The sequence below is a fragment of the Mya arenaria genome, chromosome 3 (assembly GCF_026914265.1).
Source record: "Mya arenaria isolate MELC-2E11 chromosome 3, ASM2691426v1".
NCBI classification, from domain to species: Eukaryota; Metazoa; Mollusca; class Bivalvia; order Myida; family Myidae; genus Mya; species Mya arenaria.
The window spans coordinates 80774587-80794639 of record NC_069124.1 but is presented as its reverse complement, the minus strand read 5'-3'; the positions used below and the strand labels follow the sequence as shown (position 1 = coordinate 80794639).

Genomic DNA, 20053 nt, shown 5'->3' with positions numbered 1-20053 from the left:
TGTTAGTTGGTGAAGGTGCAGAAAAGTATGAGCTGGTTAAAAAAATGTTGACCTTTTCCTTTTTATGAAAATAAACAATGATTTTGACCATTTCATATTATATATTTTACATTTTCTGAAGGAAATGCATACAAAACTAAACCAATATGACTACTAGTAAAGTAAAGATCATAATTCTGGGACTCTGAGACCTAGGACTAGGGGAGAAAATTCTCAACGTCGTTTGAAGGAGACATACTGGAGGGATCATGTGATGTGATGTTTCCTTGCTTGGACATTATATATTTACACTCAAGTAATAACGATGCTGCACAAATACCGGAATTATTCATTGCAGATTTTTGAGCAGTCATTATCTGGGATCAAATATTTGTTAGTCGATGTCAGATCGACATATGTCTTCAGTGTTTCTTTCGATAAAAATGTATTTAAAAATAATTCTTTCACGAACCGGGACTTAGCGGATAAAACTAATCCCTCATAATAGAATACAGTATAACCTATATTCAGTTGCCACCATTGGGAAATGGTCAAATTGGCTGCTTAAGGCAGGTGACCACTTAATGCAGGTTGAAAAGTGGTGCCACTGTAGTAATAGGTACCATGGGATAATGTCATTAATAAAATGCAGAACAATCTTGTCTTATTTCTATATTTTATTAACCTAATAATGCACCTGTAAACAACAAGAACATCGAACAACACCGAATTATCTTAATGCTCCTTATACAAAGTATATTCAAACAAAGTTCAAATATGTTAAGAAACGTATTTCTACTCAAGAATACATCAACAGAAGAACAGAAGAATGCACAGTGTAAAATGCAACGACAAACGAAAATGAAACCAAATATTGATTTTTCACAATGTATTTTGACAAAAAATGTATATATAAGGAGGGCAATATCGCTTCCTGGAGTATTGTTACATCTGCTATTATTGGCAATAGCGATCTGCATGTGTTCCAAAAATTTCAACATACTCCTTTTCGTCCAGAAAAAAAATAATCGTATCCATGTATGATTTGAATTAGTTATAAAACAATTCACACGAGTGTATACAGATGTATAAAAGACGATGGAAAGACGGCAACCTTCATAGAGTCACGAACTGAGCACTTTTTGCTCAATTGCACTCAAAGTATTAGTAAATGGATAACGTTACAGCATCCTCATAACATAGCGTCTTTAGTGTTGTTTAAATTATACATCATCTAAATTAAAAACTGTCATTTTAAATGTAAATGAGCAATGTGAATGAACAAGAAAGTCAACCGACCACAAAGGGAAATCGTTAGTCGATACATATCAGGTTTCTACCAAATCCAGTTTTGAACATCGCTGTCTGCCTCTCGTCCATTGAAATTGCCAAAGGAAAAATACGCGAGATTTAATGTTAAATTATTGCATCGTTCTTTTTCGTTCAACTCATGCCATATTTCATTTTCACTTCCGTTTTTTTTATTCATTAATAATTTAATATGTTAATATGTTTCGTTTCCTGATAAAATTGAGATTCGAGTTTTCATTATTATGTATTATTTGCGGAGACTGTGTGTATGTTATTGTAAAATCCCTCTGCATATTCGTGTCTAAAAGTAAGTCTGGGATGCGGAGGCGAGCTGGCGAGAACATAGCATTGAATATCGCGAGTTTGTTTTATGGACTTGGAGGAGAAAACTTGTTTACTGTGAAATTGAATGAACTAAAAATGCGATAATGTAACAAAGAACTTTCGCTCTTCCTTCTTCACTATTTCAAGGGGCGAGGAAGGCAATCGAGATATCCCTATCAGGTTGGTCGTAGGTTATAAGCATTTTTATTTTTACCCATAATGATACACGCGGTAAACCGTTTTTGAGAGTAATTGGTATACAAAACATTGACGGTTTGATACGGGTGTTCCACCGACAGACATTTGTTGTTAAGGTATCGTGATAATATTGTACATACATAGTAATAAGCACGGCTAAGTACTCTAGCGTGTATTCACATAATAAAACAAGTACGGAAACAGACAAACATCGAAAAAAGATGTTCCTCACAATGGACAGTATCAACAGCTGTAACACGCCGTAAACTGTGTATACTCGTTTTGAACATTATAAAGGAACCGGACTCACAAACCATACACTGTTGATGCCGGGTGACCCCATACACATTTTATATTGTTCGGAAGGGTATTGTAAATAAATTACATAAATTTCTTTATATATACCGTCATTGCAGTTTGTTTTCTTGCTCTTTATCTAAACTGAAATCGGATTTGAAATACCGCATTTGAAGGCCAACAATTCTGGTTTATAATAATAGTATTATTGTTTTACATTTAAAACCCTTCCAAAGGATATCAAAATAGTATGTTCACGGTCCACCATGCAACTAACATGCATGTTTGTAGGAGCCGTATTCCTTTATCAGTATCTAATATAGAGTATGTGTTGCATGCATTGTTACACACACTCCTTATGAACTCAAACATCCAGTCCGAATAAATATACTGACACTTAAACCTGATTCAGTCATTCTACAACATGTTTATAATCTATGCACTGGCATGATGTTGACTATTTAGAAAAATACACAACAGACAATGGTGCTTAGAAGGAACCATTCACACAATTCACATATAACTAGATAGTATTGGCACAAAATGTAAGCAGCATGTCATACAGTATGTTATAAAGGTATTGTTTTCTCCGAAAGTACCATCTTGTAATAAGAGCACGACTGTTTTTTATTGAAAAAACAAATACAATTAAACGCTGTACACCGCTTTGAAAGTATAATATGCAATTTCGTTTATTTAAGAACTTGTTCATGCATTCACTTCGCATATAAAATGTTTGTGTTTAAAATGCCCTTGGTAACGTTACAAAATGATATTCGTCAAGAGAGAAGCGAATATCAAACCTGCCATCATTCAAGTGATTTCATCAGCAATGTCTTTTGCAATACAGCGACGACTTGCAGCTGAGGACTGACTCAAATTAACATTGGTTAAGATGCGAATATAGTTTAGAAGGAGAGAGAGCACGTCGTCTTATATGATGTTGCTGGCCTAACTGCACAGTTTTCTTGACACAGTCTTTGTCACCTCAAGACGAAACCTCCTGAGATTCACATGATGAGCAGGCTGCGAGTGCATGGCAATTCAGGTCCTGAGTTAGTGATTGAAACACCATCTAGATTGTATAAATCTTTAACTACAGTCTTAAATACGCGATTTTACATTCAAAAAAAGCTTAGCTTATATACATTGTGGCTACTTAAACGAATGTTTGGTTCTAATCAATCTAATTTCAAACCCGAAATATTAAATAAAATACTGGTACATTTATACAACAGAATACTTATTAATCCTGATTGATTTTACCTGCTATGTATGGCCTATATGCAAAACAGAGTTCTATAGATATACGCCCCGAAGACATTCTTGATTTATCGAAGCAAATTCAAACATCTATGACAGCCAGTGAGTCGACAACACTTACTCAAAACCAGAATTAGAATTTAGAAACACGGTCACCATCGAAGGTGTACATTATCTCAATACGTTCTTACAAAATAAGAAAGCAACAAACATCACATGCGCAACATAGCAACACATATAACAACAATGATATTTATGATGATGATAATAATAATAGTAATAATATACACATTATTTATATCAGTGTATATAATATGAAAAGCAATATTTGTATCTGAAAAACAAGTCGATTGGTATCCGTAAAACAGCCAAGTCGACTAGAAACTGTCAAACTTTTGCCGTTAAAATACACTTGTGCATCTCAGACAAAGAGGGCTTGGTAAGGAAACACTTTTCTCGGGTAAGAAAAAAATATTAGCGATATTTTGGAACATTTTTACTTGAGAATTTCTGGCCACGTTGCTATTAATTGCAAACCCACATTTGTGAAGGCTTATATTTTTTCAAAGGAGTCAAATATAATAATGCATTAAAATTAAAAAGATTCTTTTGTGCATTCAGTGTAGAATTATATTGTCCTCCTTTAAAGCGGAATAATTTGTTATTAAATTCATGTTTGAAAATTAAATAAAAACCTCCCAAAACAGCGATAGCGAATTCAGAACAAATCCAGATTAATTCGTAGCACATTAACTATAATTAATAGCTTATCAACTATGCGAAATTAATAAATTGACTTCCTTAGGTAGGTTAATAAACAAAATAAAGGGCATGTGACTTAATTCTTCACTATGATTTGAACTAAGCAAGCGATGAAATATTCTGCTTATACCACTATCAATTTGTCAACAACTAACCTGTATATCAGAACTAGAATAAGAAGAGTACCTAGTCCGTTTCTTGCTCGGGTGAATGTATATCTAAAGGCTTATCAAGTATTCATGTATAAAGTTCGTCGCTCGTCTGTTATGTTTTAGGCAAAAGGGTTGCATTTCCCAACAATGATTAAAGCCGAGTTATGTGCTTTGCTTTACATGCATTATTGTCTCTGGCAACGTGGGTACCTAGTTTCAAATGAATATCTTGAACACTTTTTGAGTAATGACCAAGGTTTTAGTTTTTGCAAGCCGACGACGCCACCGACCCCGACAGCGATATCGACGCTTGGGTTACGACAAAACCTCGACACCAGGGCTATGTGAATATACCTCGACGCCATGACTTTGACAATTCCTCGACGCCAGGGCTATGATAATAGCCCGGCTTCTTTTCTTCGAACAAAATGAGGTCCTACCGCTAAGGTAATACCACGTACAGAAAACACAAACACAAATACATGAAAATATCATTGATAAAATGCAGATCTAATTATACAGTTCTGCTTATTTCATCTGCCAGGAGAAAAACCATGTCATTTGATTCATCAGGTTTATAATTTATATTCATAAAACAGTCAAAAAAACATCAATAACGATGATAAAAGACGAATAAACTCAAATATTAAGTCATGGTTGTTAGGCATTCACAATGTTGTAGATAGTCATATCAATGCATCTGTATGTACCGAGGTATATTTTATGGTGTACGAAATGGCCCAAAAGTCCTGAATGTACGTTGTGCCGACTAAAATGAATTTACTGGTCAAATGTTTATGGTTATGTTTAAGTTGCACATTGACGTCTACGTAACAAGGACAAGCCGTTGAAAGAAACAGAACCGTGAAAAACACACAGAACAGCAAAATATATCATCTAAGGTATAGCAAAATGGAAAGAAACATCGATGATGACATGTTATGAAACATTTAGGCAAATTGAGGTATATAAATTCCATATTTAATTTAGTACAAATTACAATACAACTTGAACATTCAGATAAAAGATACGGCCTTTTAAAAAATGTGCTGATGACAGAAATATAAAAAAAGTAATTTAGTGAGGCGTAAATCAGACGATTGCGACTTTCCTTGTGACCATTGGTAATGAAGGCCGTATCTTTTTATTTGAAATGTATATATACAAATGGTAGAGAAGTGGTCCAAGCGTGAGGTATAGTTATGTCAACATCGCTATTGGCGGGGCCGTAACCCCCTAATACTGATGTTTTAAAGTGCTTTGCTGTTAAATGGGATTTACTGATTGTGCACTGTCATATAATGTAATTATCTATGTCAATAATCGTGCTGTAAATCGGTTACAGTGAAAACATAACTTATAAACAAATGATCAAAATAATTATGCCCCTGACCACTTGTGTCCGATTAATGCGCTAACCATAGCATTCATACTTCCACACTTGTAGGATAATATTACCTTCCGTAATTGATCACCTTCACTTAATCCGCCCAATTTTGACATTTAACAAACCAATCCAATAACTTGTTAGGCTTAAGGGCTTTTTCAGGAAAATATCTCAAAGTAGGACGTGGAAGCGACGAGCGATTTAAACACGCAAGCATTACTTGCATGATACATCTGCAATTATGACGGGCTACTTTTTTGACTGGTGGATCAAAACATTTCATGATTAATGCCCAATTATGACGTGTGTCAACGACAGTGAGGCTAATTAAAGTGAACAGATGCTTTATGAATGTTCACAACTATTGAAGTCTAACATATTATTTTATTGAGGACAGGATGACGCAGCATTGACAATTCTAAAGAATAACCTAAAACAGAGAACAGATGGTTGGTTGTAATGAGGGAAAACAGACATACCGTCGGGAGTTAACGGGAAGATATAAAATAAAACGTGTATAAAGACGCTCGGCCCAATTCCAGCCTCGTGAGATATTTTCTTGAAATAGTTCAAATAAGAAAAGTCCTCTAGATCTGAAAGTTGTCAGTTTGCAAAAGAACACCTAAGATATATGTGGAACTATAAGTATGGCAACAAACAATTATAATACATAGAAAACATAAACCTGACATTTCATTGTCATACTATAAACATTAACAATTAACATGCTTGTAGACATCTACATGTAAATAAAGCACATATCTATTTACAAACACACAGGTATGCCAGTATAATAACTTACTAACTAACGATAGTTTGAATGGCAATGACTTAGGTTCCAACATACCGGGATATTCACAACGAGCAAAAATATCGAAACATAGAAAATATCTGCATTGATGCTATCTCATTGACGAGTACACTATTGCTCCTAGGACAACAAATCATCGGACCTGATGTACAGGTTGTGTCTTCCTTCTTAAACCCTGGCATAACATCTGAGAGGTCACTGTTTTTTTTGTAAAATGCGGGTCCGTTTAGACCGATGAGATATGTGTTAAAGTCTGAAGATAAATATAATGGCAAGTACTGGTTCGTGTAAACCACAGTGAAAATCAAAAGCCAAACATTGAGATTACGAAGATGCCAAACAGCAGAATACAATAAATCAATCGTAATTAAGAAATATAATAACCCGAACTTTCAAAATTGTTTCCCTGAATAAGGATCTAACAGAGGCCACAAATTTCCTGACAGAGCGGCTTTTGATCGCCTAAAGCACGTATGAGGCTCTCCCTGTTCTAGTGAATCTGAGGTAGTTCCATAGCAGTATCCGTATATTAAATGAATATTACCTGCCAAAGGGCTTATTAGAACCTGTATATTTAAGTTTGACTGTCAGGTCGGGAATTTGCCATCCCCGCTACTATGTTAACATTTTCTGTGTTAGGATAAAAGCAGACATCAGAATGAGCGGAACACCCAAGGCTACTAACAGAGTCTCTATTTTTGGAGGTAGTGGCATCGACCAGGAACACATGTCGGTTACCAGGTGACGACAGGTGCTCGCAGTCGAGGCAGTCGAGCGTACTCTCACAGGATTCCACGTTGGTGGAGGCGGTCTTTCCGGGTTCACTTCCGTTCGAGCTGCACGATAGGAGTGCCCCGCTGTCATTGTCCTCCGCCTTAAAAGAATGTGCAGATTTGAATGATATGAGGAATCCGACCCCACACAGATATCTCCCTTAACCTGAATATGAAATGTTGATGCCTGCTGTCCCCATACAATTGTGGTATCATTTTACAGGTATCTGCTGGATGATTACTTATAATTATATAAAGTATAACCACATGTACAAGAAATAACACTGTTTAAGTGTGTTCATTATGAAAATAGACGAAATTAAATTGTTTACAATCTTTAAAGAAATGTGTTAGGCGTTTTTGATATGTTCTTGTTTTGCACACAGAAACCTGTCAAATTATAATCAAATAGTGTGGGTTCACCAAAGGCATCTAAAATTCAAATATTTGTGTAGTCGATTCCATAAGCTATTGTATGTGGTATAATATTATTATAACTACGACCGACCCTACTTTTCTTTTATCATGTGAAGCCCTTGAATGCGTGGGTATATTGTATTAGTTTTTATCATCTTAGTTGAAGAAATTTAGTGCTAAAACGTCGTTTACATTTTATACCTCATTTTCGACATCTTTGTTTGCGATCATCCTGCTTAGCATAGGTGAGTACGCCTGCGCGTCGTGCATGTAGCGGGCGACTCCGGCATCCGGTGGTTGTTGGATGGTCTGCTTCTGGGCGCTCAACGCCGCAGCACGCTCGGCATACATACGGCTCAGGTTCCTGGTAAACAGGAGGATTTTGATTTTTTGGGTTACCATGTTTAAATAGTTATATTACGCACAGCGTTCTGCAATAATAATGATTTTAAATATGTCTCTACCTAAACCCGGCCACTTTTCGATATGTTTCATAAGTTCGGCATGAACAATTGTTGGGATAATATTCATATCTTTCACTCAAGAAATCATAAAAGACAAACGTTTGAAAATCGAATATCTGAATGTTATATAAAAAGGAAGCCGGTTACATAACAGCTCTTTATCTTTTAAGAGTACTTAAATTTCGGCCATTTTATACTGTCAAGTTTTCATTCTGAAATTCAAACAAATAATAAAACGCCGACATGATTCTATCACATTTTAAACTTTTTAATTTTACAATGTTTCGTAGCCAAATTTGCACGTGCACCTGAGTACGGAATATTCGTTTGAGACGTATATAACTTTGGTAACATGTGATAAACAAAGTATCATTTATGTTGAATAGTAATCGTTCAAGAAGGATGTTTGAAGTAGGTCGTACGTGTTTTTGTCTATGATAAACACCTTACTTGTGTTTGTACACGAGAAAGGTGACGCAGACGACAATGCACATGACGCCAACACCGCAGCCAATCAGAATCCCCAGGCGCTGTTTAAACTCGCCGTCTTCTTCAGGACCTCCTAAAACAGGACAGGATAGTTATATTATCAACGAATGTACGACAAAATATCGTTGGATTAAGCTTTTTTAGTGAATGTCACAATTTTTCATTGAAATATGTACTTACAAAATCAATACACTTGCATTTAAAACATGGCCCCTTGACACGCGGTTCCATTTTCAATGCATTTTAATAAGGTTCATTGAAATATTTGTATGTGAATATTTACGTAAGTTAGGGCAATATCTATTGTGTTACAAATGGTATGAGACAAGATCAATGGGAGACTACTTCTCACACGCACAACTTTCTCCTTCCTATCGGTTCAACTTCCCTTACTATTGGTGTCGCAAATTGTGCAAACAGAGACTTCTACATTCGGAACTCCTCGGTCATTTTTATCGAAAACAACCTCGGATGTATTTGGACGGTTTACATACTCAAAAAGAGGTACCGGTTTAAGTCCGCTGCAAGTAGATGGCGTTTTTATTTTATTTAGCAGTTCAACTGTATGACTGAACTCTTGGAAATCTGAATTATGTTTGCAATAATACACTTCACTGACAATCAATTTAAACTTAGACCAATAAATAAAACTCTAAAACACTATATTTAATTAATGATATAATTCAAAATTTTACGAACTACTTCAACTGATGAACCGACATACATCCGAGGTTGTTTTCGAAAACAAGAGGCCCAAAAGGGCCTATGCTCTACTGGCATGACTTACGTTTGAGTAATAGGCAACAAATATATAGTTCACTTTTAGTGTTTGGGTTAGCTGAAAACGCTGCACGTTCAACATCTGAGGACAGGAAGTGTTGTAAGCAGATTAGTTGCATGAACTATTTTAATATGTGCCAAGTAAAGGCAATCTGAGAGTAAAAAAAATGCTTTCAAAACTGTACTCATCGTCAAAATTTCATTTCTGTAGCTTTAAAAATAAAGTCGGTCAAAGGTCAAAGTCAAGGACATCCGAGGACAACATTAATGCTTGTTTCCAAAACTGTTCACATGGTCAAAATTTCATTACTGTAGCTTTAAAAATTAATAAGTAAGTCAAAAGGGGTGGGGCCAACTTTTGCCCAAGGGGCATTATTTCAAATGTTTCAATTGCATCATATGATGCTCCACAACAAATATCAAAGGTATGGGCCTTGTGGTTTGAAACAAGAAGATTTTGAAAATATTTCTTACATAAGTCTCTATAAAAATTGTGACACCCAGAGCAGTTCCAGTTTTGACCCAAGGGGCATAATTTGAACAACCATGGTAGTGGACCACTAAATAAAGCCTTGTTCAAAATAGCAAGGATTTGCATAGTGGTTTCAGACAAAAAGGTTTTTAACATTTCCCAATTTAAGGGGGGGGGGGGGTCCGTCCCTTACAAAGAAAAGAGAACTCTTCTCTGGGACTCCGCCAACGTCGCCGAGGTCGTTTGCATTTGCCGCACTAGTCCCTTACGGGACAATCTCCGTGGGGGGGGGCAGTAATGACCCCAGGGGCATAATTTGAACAAACCTTTACAAGCAATTGTGACTTTACATGTAAACTTGGCTAAAAATAGATTTCGCTCATGTAGACTTGGCTAAAAATAGACTTAGCTTATAATAGCATTTTTTATACTTTCAAGACCCATAATCCAGGCATGCATGGGTAGATCTGGCTGGTTTTCAAAAGGAACCAAGTTCTAATGAATATCTAAATACTGTACAAGTTTCATCGAGATACAATCAAAACTGAAGACTGTATCATGTTCATAAGCTAGTGTTTACACAACAGCATTTTTTTATACTATCAAGGGCCATAATTTAGGCATGCATGGGCAGATCTGGCTGGTTTTCGAAAAGAACCGAGCTCCAATGGATATCTAGATACTGTAAAGTTTCATCGAGATACAATCGAAAATGAAGACTGAATCGTGTTCACAACCAATTGTTTACACAATATAATTTTTTATACTATCAAGGGCCATAATCTAGGCATGCATGGGCGGATCTGGCTGGTTTTCGAAAGGAACCGAGCTCTAATGGATATCTAGATACTGAAGACTGTATCGTGTTCACAAGCAATTGTTTACAGACGCATGGACGCACGAACACACGGACGCACGGATGCACATAGTACGTACACATTACCATCGCATATGCTCTTCTGGCCTTTGGCCAGTAGAGCTAAAAATTGCAATGGAGCTCCGAATGCGACTTCTACTCAGATGGGTCACGTACCTTTTACTTTACAGCCAGTCTCGGTCGTGCAGTCCGGACACGAGTCGCACGTGCGCACGTCGACACTAACAATCTGGGTAGGGAGACCTTCACCCGCGTTAGTACACGCCCCCAGCTTGAAGAAATACAGCCGTCCAGTCAAGTCCTCAAGAACAACTGAGGTAGTCGTAGCTGGCAAACAAAAACAGCTTTTATGAGACCCAGATTTTATCTTATCATAACGTCAGCATTATTTGTCTTTTTTAATGTTAAAATAGAAATTATTTTCCTATGAAATTTGAATTTATGGGAACGGTACAAACCATTTTGATGAAAGGAAGACCATGAATCGTCGGGGACGCCTTTGAGCGGGTTTCCCGGTGTGAAGTAGATGATGTAGTACGTGATTATGCCATTTTGGTGCCGCGGCGGCCCCCACTCCAGCTTTACCTTGCCCGGCGACACATTCTCCGCAACAAGGATTTGCGGCGGTGAAGGTTCTAACAAAACAACACGGCTATACTTTAGCATCAATGTTTCAGGTATTTATCACAGCATTTGTCTGCCATGTATTCTTATGCGTACACACGACATAATTAACAAAACAGATATATCAGCAATAAATTTGTTAAACTTTTTTATTTTGTCAACCTTGCCGCATATTACAATGAGTATTTTTAATACAATATATGTATCTCTCTCTCTCTCTCTTCGTTTCTTACAAAATGTGATCATATTTTTTGTGTGGCAAGAAACTGTAGCGTACTTCCTTCTTTGGTCTGTACAATGACGGGTTTGCTGTAGGGACCGTAGCGGTCACTGGTATGGGTGCGGACGCACAGCATGTACCACGTGAATGGCTGAAGGTCCGTCAACAAAGTGTGGGTGAATTCCCTTAAGAGTGAGATAAAAAGTCATAAATTAGTAAATGAAAACAGAGGTTATAGTTAATATACTGATCGTAATAAATTTAATTTCGTGTCGCTGAAACTAAACCAAACTTCAGTTTAAGTGGATAACCAGTTTTGGGAATACATACGCCTGAACCAGCCTTGGTAACTTGTCTCCTCCTTGTCGCTCGTAGCTGACGGTGTAATGGCTGATGTTCATGTGTGTTGGCGGTTTGTCCCACGTCAACTTAATCTGTATAGCAGACAGTGGGGTCGGGGTCAGGACGAACGGCGGAGGGGGCTCTGGGAGGTCATCTGGACCAAGCGCCTGGTGCCATTCGGTCACGTGGTCCATCACATCATTATCAGCGTTTCTTACGTCAAATTCTATCTGGTAGAACTTCCGGGGTACTGAAAAAAGATATTGATGACATTTGTTTACGTGTATAAGTCTCAAGACCTTTTATTCTAGGATTGAAGTTCGTATTAGAAAAAAAACATTTCCCAATCCAGATTTAAGCACGGATGTGAACTATTATCAATTCAATTAAACTACCTTTTTACTTCTTGGTTTATGTAAAACAATGTAGACTTAAATTTGAATCATATTCTACATATTTTAAGGCTACATCATTCCATCACTCTAGAAATCCCAATAGAGCAAACCTAGATCGGTGACGATGAGGCTTAAAGTGTGGACGGGGAGTATAAACTCCATGACCGGTGCTCCATGGATCATCTGCTGGACGACCACCCGGAAGTGACTCATGCCGCTCACATTCACTGGGGACCAACTCAGCTGCAAGGCGCTCGCGTTGACTGACTCAACGTGCAGGACTGTGTCCGACGTCTCTGTAGACACAAATACAGTAATACGTTATTAATATTACAACCTAAGAAAGGAAGCCAACCTGCGCCAGCCTGTGAAATACGATGAGTACACTATAACGTTACGCACTGCCAATTAGTATATGCTTAACGGTGGTTTATAGAGATTTATCAGTGAAAACAATGATATTCCACTGCTCCAAACAGTGAAATAATATTTGATATATTTCGTTGTTTTGAAATTTTAGCTACACCACTCGTGCACTATAGCTGTCGGTGCTCACTCAGTGAAATAATACACTGAAAAAAGACAGTTATCCTCCATGTATTCACTATAAATGAATATCTGTTTCAATCACCTAAACGTCTTCGGCATCAGCATCACATAAAGTAATAAACATATAAAATGTATAATGTTAATTTACTGAACGAAGAATCCATGGTTGTTTCACCTGTGAGTGGCGTCTTGGCCGTGTGGTATCTCATCCAGCCGGCGTCCGTCTCCGGGAAACAGTTGTCCTCAGCGTCGGGGAAGCCCACCGAATTCCCTGCCAAAACGCGCACCTGGTACACGCTGTCGGGTAACAAACCTGCAATAATAACAGCGACTTGTGTGTAATGCATTAAAAGGAAAATGATAACTTAAATGTATATTTTCCTTCCAGCCTAATGCACGTACTCGTACTGATCAGGATATTAACAGCTGGTTCGGTTGAAACAATTGATCGGCAGTTGAGGTATCCGTTACACAATGATGTGAAATTGTGAATGTTGGATGCCGTGTGACCCCATCTTAGTTTGGTATAATATGGCAGGTTTTCTTGTGCAGAGAAAGAATAATTAATATGATACTGAAAATAGCTTTACAAATAAGTATTGTTTGCCTTGAAAGATTGCAAAAATGGTTATTTCAAGACTGGTTTCAGCTGAAATTAGGAACAAAAGTACAAACTAGAATAACTTCATCTATCCTATAGTTGTGATCTTTATATAAAATGTAATCAACAAAGAACGCCCTTTCAACTGATACCAGAACAATACGTTGGTCCACCAGACATCAACATTATGGTGAGTGGAAATATCAGTGACATTTATCGGTTGGAAGTCCAACGAATGAATCTGTATTGTGCATCATGTATGTTTGAGTAAAACCTTGTACGCCACGAATTTGCAACAAGCTATTTGTTATCCTTTGTGTTGAAACGACAAGAGTGAATTTTGACGGCTTAGTAAATATCGTTTAAGAATAATTTAGCCTTACTGATGTTATACTGTTAAAATCTCTTACTATTCTTTATAAGTTGACCAATGTCATATCTGTTCCGAATGGTGTTTCGTTTGTCAATGCAGATAAGACTTTAATAAAACAATAATGTTGATGTCTAAATACAAATACAACTGTAAGTGGGATAAATCTGATTATACCATGACAACAATTCAAAAATTTACCTGTAACAAGGTATTTTCGAGAATCTGCGGACAAGATTTTCACCGACATCACCTGGTTAATGCCATAACAGAGTTTGTAATTGGTGATCAGTCCGTGAGCTTCTGATGGGGGCAGCTCCGACCACGTGACCCGGAAACTTGTGGAGGAATCATGAGAAATCTGCACATCCGGGAACCCAGACGGCACTGAAATTAAACAACATTAAGTATAGCTATCATTTGTTTGTTTCCAAGACGGGTATGTAAAGAGATAAAAACGTATCCAGACATGTTCATATACGTGACGGCATCTGTATCAATATTGAAGGATCGTGTGTAGTCATGGCAACGAATGTTATGGAACTGCTTTAAATTGTAGTGAAGTCACGACTTTTGTAATTCAAAAAGAAGTTCAAGTGCTTTGGTTAAGTGATAGCTCTCACTGCCAAGACAACGCCCCCATACTTCAGGACACGTAAAGGAAATGTAAACTGTGTTGAAAGATTGAAGTCCCGACATAACATGTAAACGATTATTCTATGATCATAATATCATATTTAATTTACGAAAATAAACATCAACGAATGAGTACGTGCCTTCAACTTAGTGCGATATATGGCGTGGAATGTACGATACATTAGTATTTTTACAAAACAATGTTAAAATAATACAAAAAGTAATCTCGCTTAAATAACAATTTCCCCGATTTATCTACGTTTACAATGAGTGCTAAGAAATAGTGTAGCTGTAAATATTGTATTTGTTGAAGTCAATTTCCGTCTGTACTCGTCGATACTCGTAGAACTCTCGCGCATTATCGTACTGATGACGGTTAGTTACGAAATGTGTACGGCGAGAAATTCTAAAAACAAAACATAACGAAGGCAAATGGCTTAATGCTAAACCTTTTTGATTGGCCTTAAATGTGATCAAGTTCTGCTTTTTAGCATGCTGTATGAGTAACTATGTTGCTGACAAAACGATCAAATGGCGAAACTTTTAAAGGTTACAATGCCAGTTCGAAAATACAATGGAATCTACAGGGACAGGTGAGACAACGATGTCGATAGGCGACTGAAGGCTACATCCTGAATGCAATGGCGAGCATTACACGACTAATTACACAATGCTTAATCGTGAACTATCGCGGTCTTGTTGACAGTGAGAGCTACGCTCGAAACGGTCACCGACAAAAACTGGTTATTTTATCCCAGAGTGTTGCTTATTAAAAGACAGAATAGCATATATCCAATGTGCTTAAAATAATGATCTCATACGAAAGAACGAGATGAAACAATTATTCAAATCGGTCAGGTTTCACGAAATAATTAAGTTTCAAAGGTTTGTTCCTCTTTCAATTGCTGGCTATGCCATAATTGCCACCTATTTGAAGTCACGCGCGTTAAGATTGCAATGCATTGTGGAGCACGTAGGTATGTTCGTCATTAAATGTGTTAAAGTTATGCATAGTTAAATAAAACATACGCATACTAAGTTACATCATTATACATGGTCCCGATTTTCTGAGTTAATACTGAAAATTTAAGCAAGTATTTTTGGATAGCTTAATAACGCGGTCGTGTTGTAATCTGTCTATGCAGATCTAGAGGGATTCCATTCCAACAGTTGCATTTGGGCTTTGTTTTGTACGTATTTCGTGTAAAAATGGTATTTCTCCTTACAAATAATTATAACTAAAAATTCCAGCAACTACGTCAAAGCATAATTTATATGTTGTTGAGCGGATTCGGGTGGGAGGTGGTGGGGAACGTATAATGTTTTTCATTGATTCAAATGAAACAGTTCAGTTCTATACATAAGTATCATATTATAATTGAGGAGCAACGACAAAGCAACGGTTCGATGAATGTGTCATAAAACCGGTACGAGTACCTGCTTCCAGCGTCCTTACGACAACAGGCTGTGAGAGCGCGCCGGCGCCATTCGCATTGTATGCTTGTACGGCGAACGAGTAGCGTGTGAAGGGATGCAGACCTCCGATACGGATATGCGTGTTCTGAGTGGCCTCCCGCTTGTACTCGCTCAGGTAGCGGCAATGGCCAGGACAAGCCTTGTCTAAACAACAATTTAATTGGTAACATGTTCTTCAAAAAAATTTTTTAAATAGATCGACCACGAAATAATACTTCCTATAATTTTGAAAAGGTTTTCCAAATACAGCATCTTGAAAAGGCATACTAATAAAACTTTCATAATGATATTATAAAACGTTTAATGAAATAGTAATAACTACTCACCATGTACTTTGGAGTAGTCGATGGTGTACGCACGAAGAGGGAACCTTTCCGGCAGAATAGCCGGGGACCAGGAAACCTGCACTTCTGTTGATGAAAGAGGCTCGACGTGGACATCACTCGCCGGCCCCGGAGTGTTCGCTAAATTAAAATAAAAAACAAGCGTACTTAGAAAATGTCGAAATCGTATGTGTATAGCTATTAAAAATTACAGAACCAATGACAGATGACAAAAATACACTGATCTATGGAAAATGGTTGGAGTTATCATATGCATTCTGGAAATCTTTTTTTATTGTTCTCAATGACTTGAAAACAAATGAAGACGCCTTTATTTCTGATATTTCGACATACAACTGGTTTTCCTATTGTGTAAGCTGAAGTGAAGGAAAACCTGGAAAACATGTCTCAATCTGAAGACCAATACGTACGTTGTTGTTTGAAGTCAATCCAGGTTGTTGAGAAGGCGACTGCCACGGAGTTGTTGGCCACACACTGATAGTACGCCGCGTCCTGGCGCAGTCCGAACAGTATTACAGTGTCGTCAAGCTGGAGTTAAGATATGGTAAACGTGTAAAGGTTATTTGTGCATCTATTTCCATCATTCTCGTACACAAGAGCGATGATGCTGTGTATACATACAACAAATAAATGTATCATTATCAAACCTGAATGAGAATCGTTTACATGAGATGCACGCATAGTACTCCACGACCTGTCGTAGCCCGAATACAATTATAATGTAGTCAAACTGTTGTTAGCATATGATAAATTCAATCAGTCGCTTTTTATAAAACATAGTATGGGTGGAAATAGCATGCGCATTGCCGCAGTCTGAACAAGTGACGCCAAGCTGGAGTTACAATAATGAAAATAAAATCAGGGTGAGGGTGGTCTAGCGGTATAGTTGTCCGCCTCTCAAACAAGAGGTTGTGGGTTCGATCCCCACCAGGTGTTTTTTTCTTACAAAAAGGCCACAGTACTGGTTTCTGCCTAGGAAAATGGACTCGAGAGTGTAAGCTATCAGCTTTCATCACAATCGAGCTTAAATAAATTAATATAAACCATTGTAAGACCTTATTTTTCCCAGATCATATTCTTCCCACCTGGGAAAAATAGGATCCTATTCTTCACAGCTGGGAAAAATATGGTCTCATTTATCACACATTTCGAACATATTTGTCACAGCTCCTGGGAAAGTTGTGATCGAAGCCGGTTTTTTAAGTGTGCATGAAATCGCATTCCTCACAGGTCAAAAATTGCATCATTTTTTTACAAAAAAAGTAAATTTTACAACTGAGTCACATTTGTCACCGATTGCTATTTCCAGTATTGCAGATATATTATGTTGATATACATGTATGCGTATATATTCTTGTCATAAAAAATCGTTGATTATGTTGTTGTCGTTTCTGCTGTTATTGCTGCTGTTAGTTGGTTGCAGTTGTAGGCGCAGTGGCGGTTGTTGTAGAGATAGTTGTTGTATTTATTTTATTTTTTTTATGTTGTTGCTGTACGGGTGTTTTAGGGTTTTTGTATAAGGCGTAGTTTTAAGAATATGTGTTGTTGTTGTTGTTGTTGTTTTTGCTGTTGTTTTCTTCTTCTTCTTCTTCATCTTCTTCTTCTTCTTCTTCTTCTTCTTCTTCTTCTTCTTCTTCTTCTTCTTCTTCTTCTTTTTCTTCTTCTTCTTATTATTATTATTATTATTATTATTATTATTATTATTATTATCATGCTATTATTATTATTATTATTTTATTATTTTTATTTCTCTTTATTATTTTATTTTTAATATCAAATTTATCAAAAAGCAATGTCATCGACAAAATCTGTAAAGAATATGATTCTCGTGCTTACCACCATTTTGGTCAATCAGATATGTCACAGTTTGAAACTGTGAAGAATAGGATCCTATTTTTCCCAGACCTGTGAAGAATATGATCTGGGAATAATAAGGTCCTACAAACCATAATTAAATGAGACTTAACATGCACTATTATAGAATAAAGATTTATCCCAAGTCAAAGTCCGAGGACATCAATACATATTCGAAAACACTACAATGGACAGCTCTCTTTTGGTGAGGTCTTTTGGATATGCCCGAGGTAAGTATTTCTTATTCTGTAAAGGCTGGTGTTTTTTACCAATTGAACAAGAACGACACTCAAACTGTTATTTCTATTCTAAATGTTGTCATGTGGGACCAATAGAATGGCCTCAACCGTTAAAGCTAAATGTTTAGGTGTTGTTGTTGTTTTTTTTCAAATACGTATTTTCCCATTACAAAAAAACTAAAGATATAAATTATTGAAATGACTTGATTTTTAAACTGAGTCTGAACAAATGTACAACAATAACAATTTAGTTTTGTTAAATATTCCATACGACTTTTTCATTAATACTTATATTTGGCACAAAAGAGGTAGTACCTGGTCTCCGATGGCCGGGTAGAGCCTGTAGCCATTTTTGTACCACGTAATGCTTGGTTTGGGGTTGCCCGTAGCGACGCATTTGAGACGGTCTCTCTGTACCAGAATTCGAGTATAAACCTGGGGCCTCTCTAGGAACACAGGGGGCGCTGTAGGATAAAACACTTTTGAACCTGACTGAATGTGACACACACTAAAAACATAGAATACATGTCAATGAAGCCGGTATGCAAATATAAGTCAATCAAAGGCAAATGTTGTATTCAATTCGAAATTCGAAGTTTTCTTGTGTTTTTTATAACATTGCTGGATTTTTTAAGTCGAAAAAGACAAAATTTCGATTTAATTTCAATAGAGTTTGATAACGTGCTTGCTAACAATGTCATTCTAGGCTATGGACTTGGTTTGGGCTTGCAGGCAATACTTCGACGGTCATACAAGGCCTTCATTTGCATTCACTCCTTCAAATCAATACTTAGCTGAATTGTCTGATACCTATGGCTACGCTGAATCAGGTGCAAATAGGTTAACTGAGAAATGTTTCACAAAGCCGTGATCGCAACGCAGACCTCGATGGCGCTTCCATGACTGTAAAAGTCTCCTTATTTCTGAATAGTTCAACTAAAATGGCCAAATTATTAAAAGTGGGTCTTCGATTAAATATTTGACAACATGTTCTCAGTTTGTCCCTGTTGTTTTAGTTGTGTTCTTTACAGACGAAAAGATAAACAGAAATCAAATTCGTGAGTGGTCAACACTTTCGGGGTGCGCAATGTGAGATCTATTAAAAATGATTTCTTCGAAAACTAAACATTCCCCTGTAAAATTGCCTACGAAATACCTGGACTAATAATGAAAAAGGATATGATTAGATTATATTGAAGCTGTTAAAAAAGCCAAAAAGGCAAGGTAACGATACGCTAAACTATTACGAATTAATAGTCAGCTTTCACTAGAAAAATCCGATATTGTTCATATTATGGTATTGTACGTGGTACAATGAGTCAGCTGTATTGGTTGTATGATGTGATGTCCGGCAATGTAATTCAGTGACTTTCCTGATAATAAATTGCCTGTTCTGTTCTTTATATGGACCAAGAGGAGAGGTAAAGTGGGATGCCACACACATTGTTGTTCACTTTATTGGCTATGGTGGTCATTTACACATCCATTTCGGATGTAGTATAGCATTTTCTTTTAATACATTAAACCCAAATACGGTGTTGTTCGACCAGTCTCTAATTTGTTGTCCTTGTTAGATTAATATAGGAGTGTAAAACTTGTTTCTTCGTAGGTTATAGACGAGTGGTCAGTATATGTCCATTTACACAT

General features: G+C 37.0%; 1 protein-coding gene across 1 annotated transcript in view; it reads right to left on the bottom strand.

Moving 5' to 3' along the window:
- Nucleotides 1–644: 644 nt before the first annotated feature.
- Nucleotides 645–20053, bottom strand: part of LOC128227813 (protogenin-like) — a 46100-nt gene continuing 26691 nt past the window's right edge. The window contains exons 7-20 of the mRNA XM_052938682.1: nt 18722–18870; nt 16724–16841; nt 16296–16433; nt 15931–16113; nt 14059–14244; nt 13062–13199; nt 12448–12633; nt 11931–12192; nt 11658–11785; nt 11215–11391; nt 10913–11083; nt 8589–8700; nt 7876–8038; nt 645–7358 (exon numbers count right to left, since the gene is read on the bottom strand). Coding sequence (XP_052794642.1) covers nt 7059–7358; nt 7876–8038; nt 8589–8700; nt 10913–11083; nt 11215–11391; nt 11658–11785; nt 11931–12192; nt 12448–12633; nt 13062–13199; nt 14059–14244; nt 15931–16113; nt 16296–16433; nt 16724–16841; nt 18722–18870 — 2411 coding nt within the window. The 3' untranslated portion in view covers nt 645–7058. The remainder of the gene's footprint in view (nt 7359–7875; nt 8039–8588; nt 8701–10912; nt 11084–11214; nt 11392–11657; nt 11786–11930; nt 12193–12447; nt 12634–13061; nt 13200–14058; nt 14245–15930; nt 16114–16295; nt 16434–16723; nt 16842–18721; nt 18871–20053) is intronic.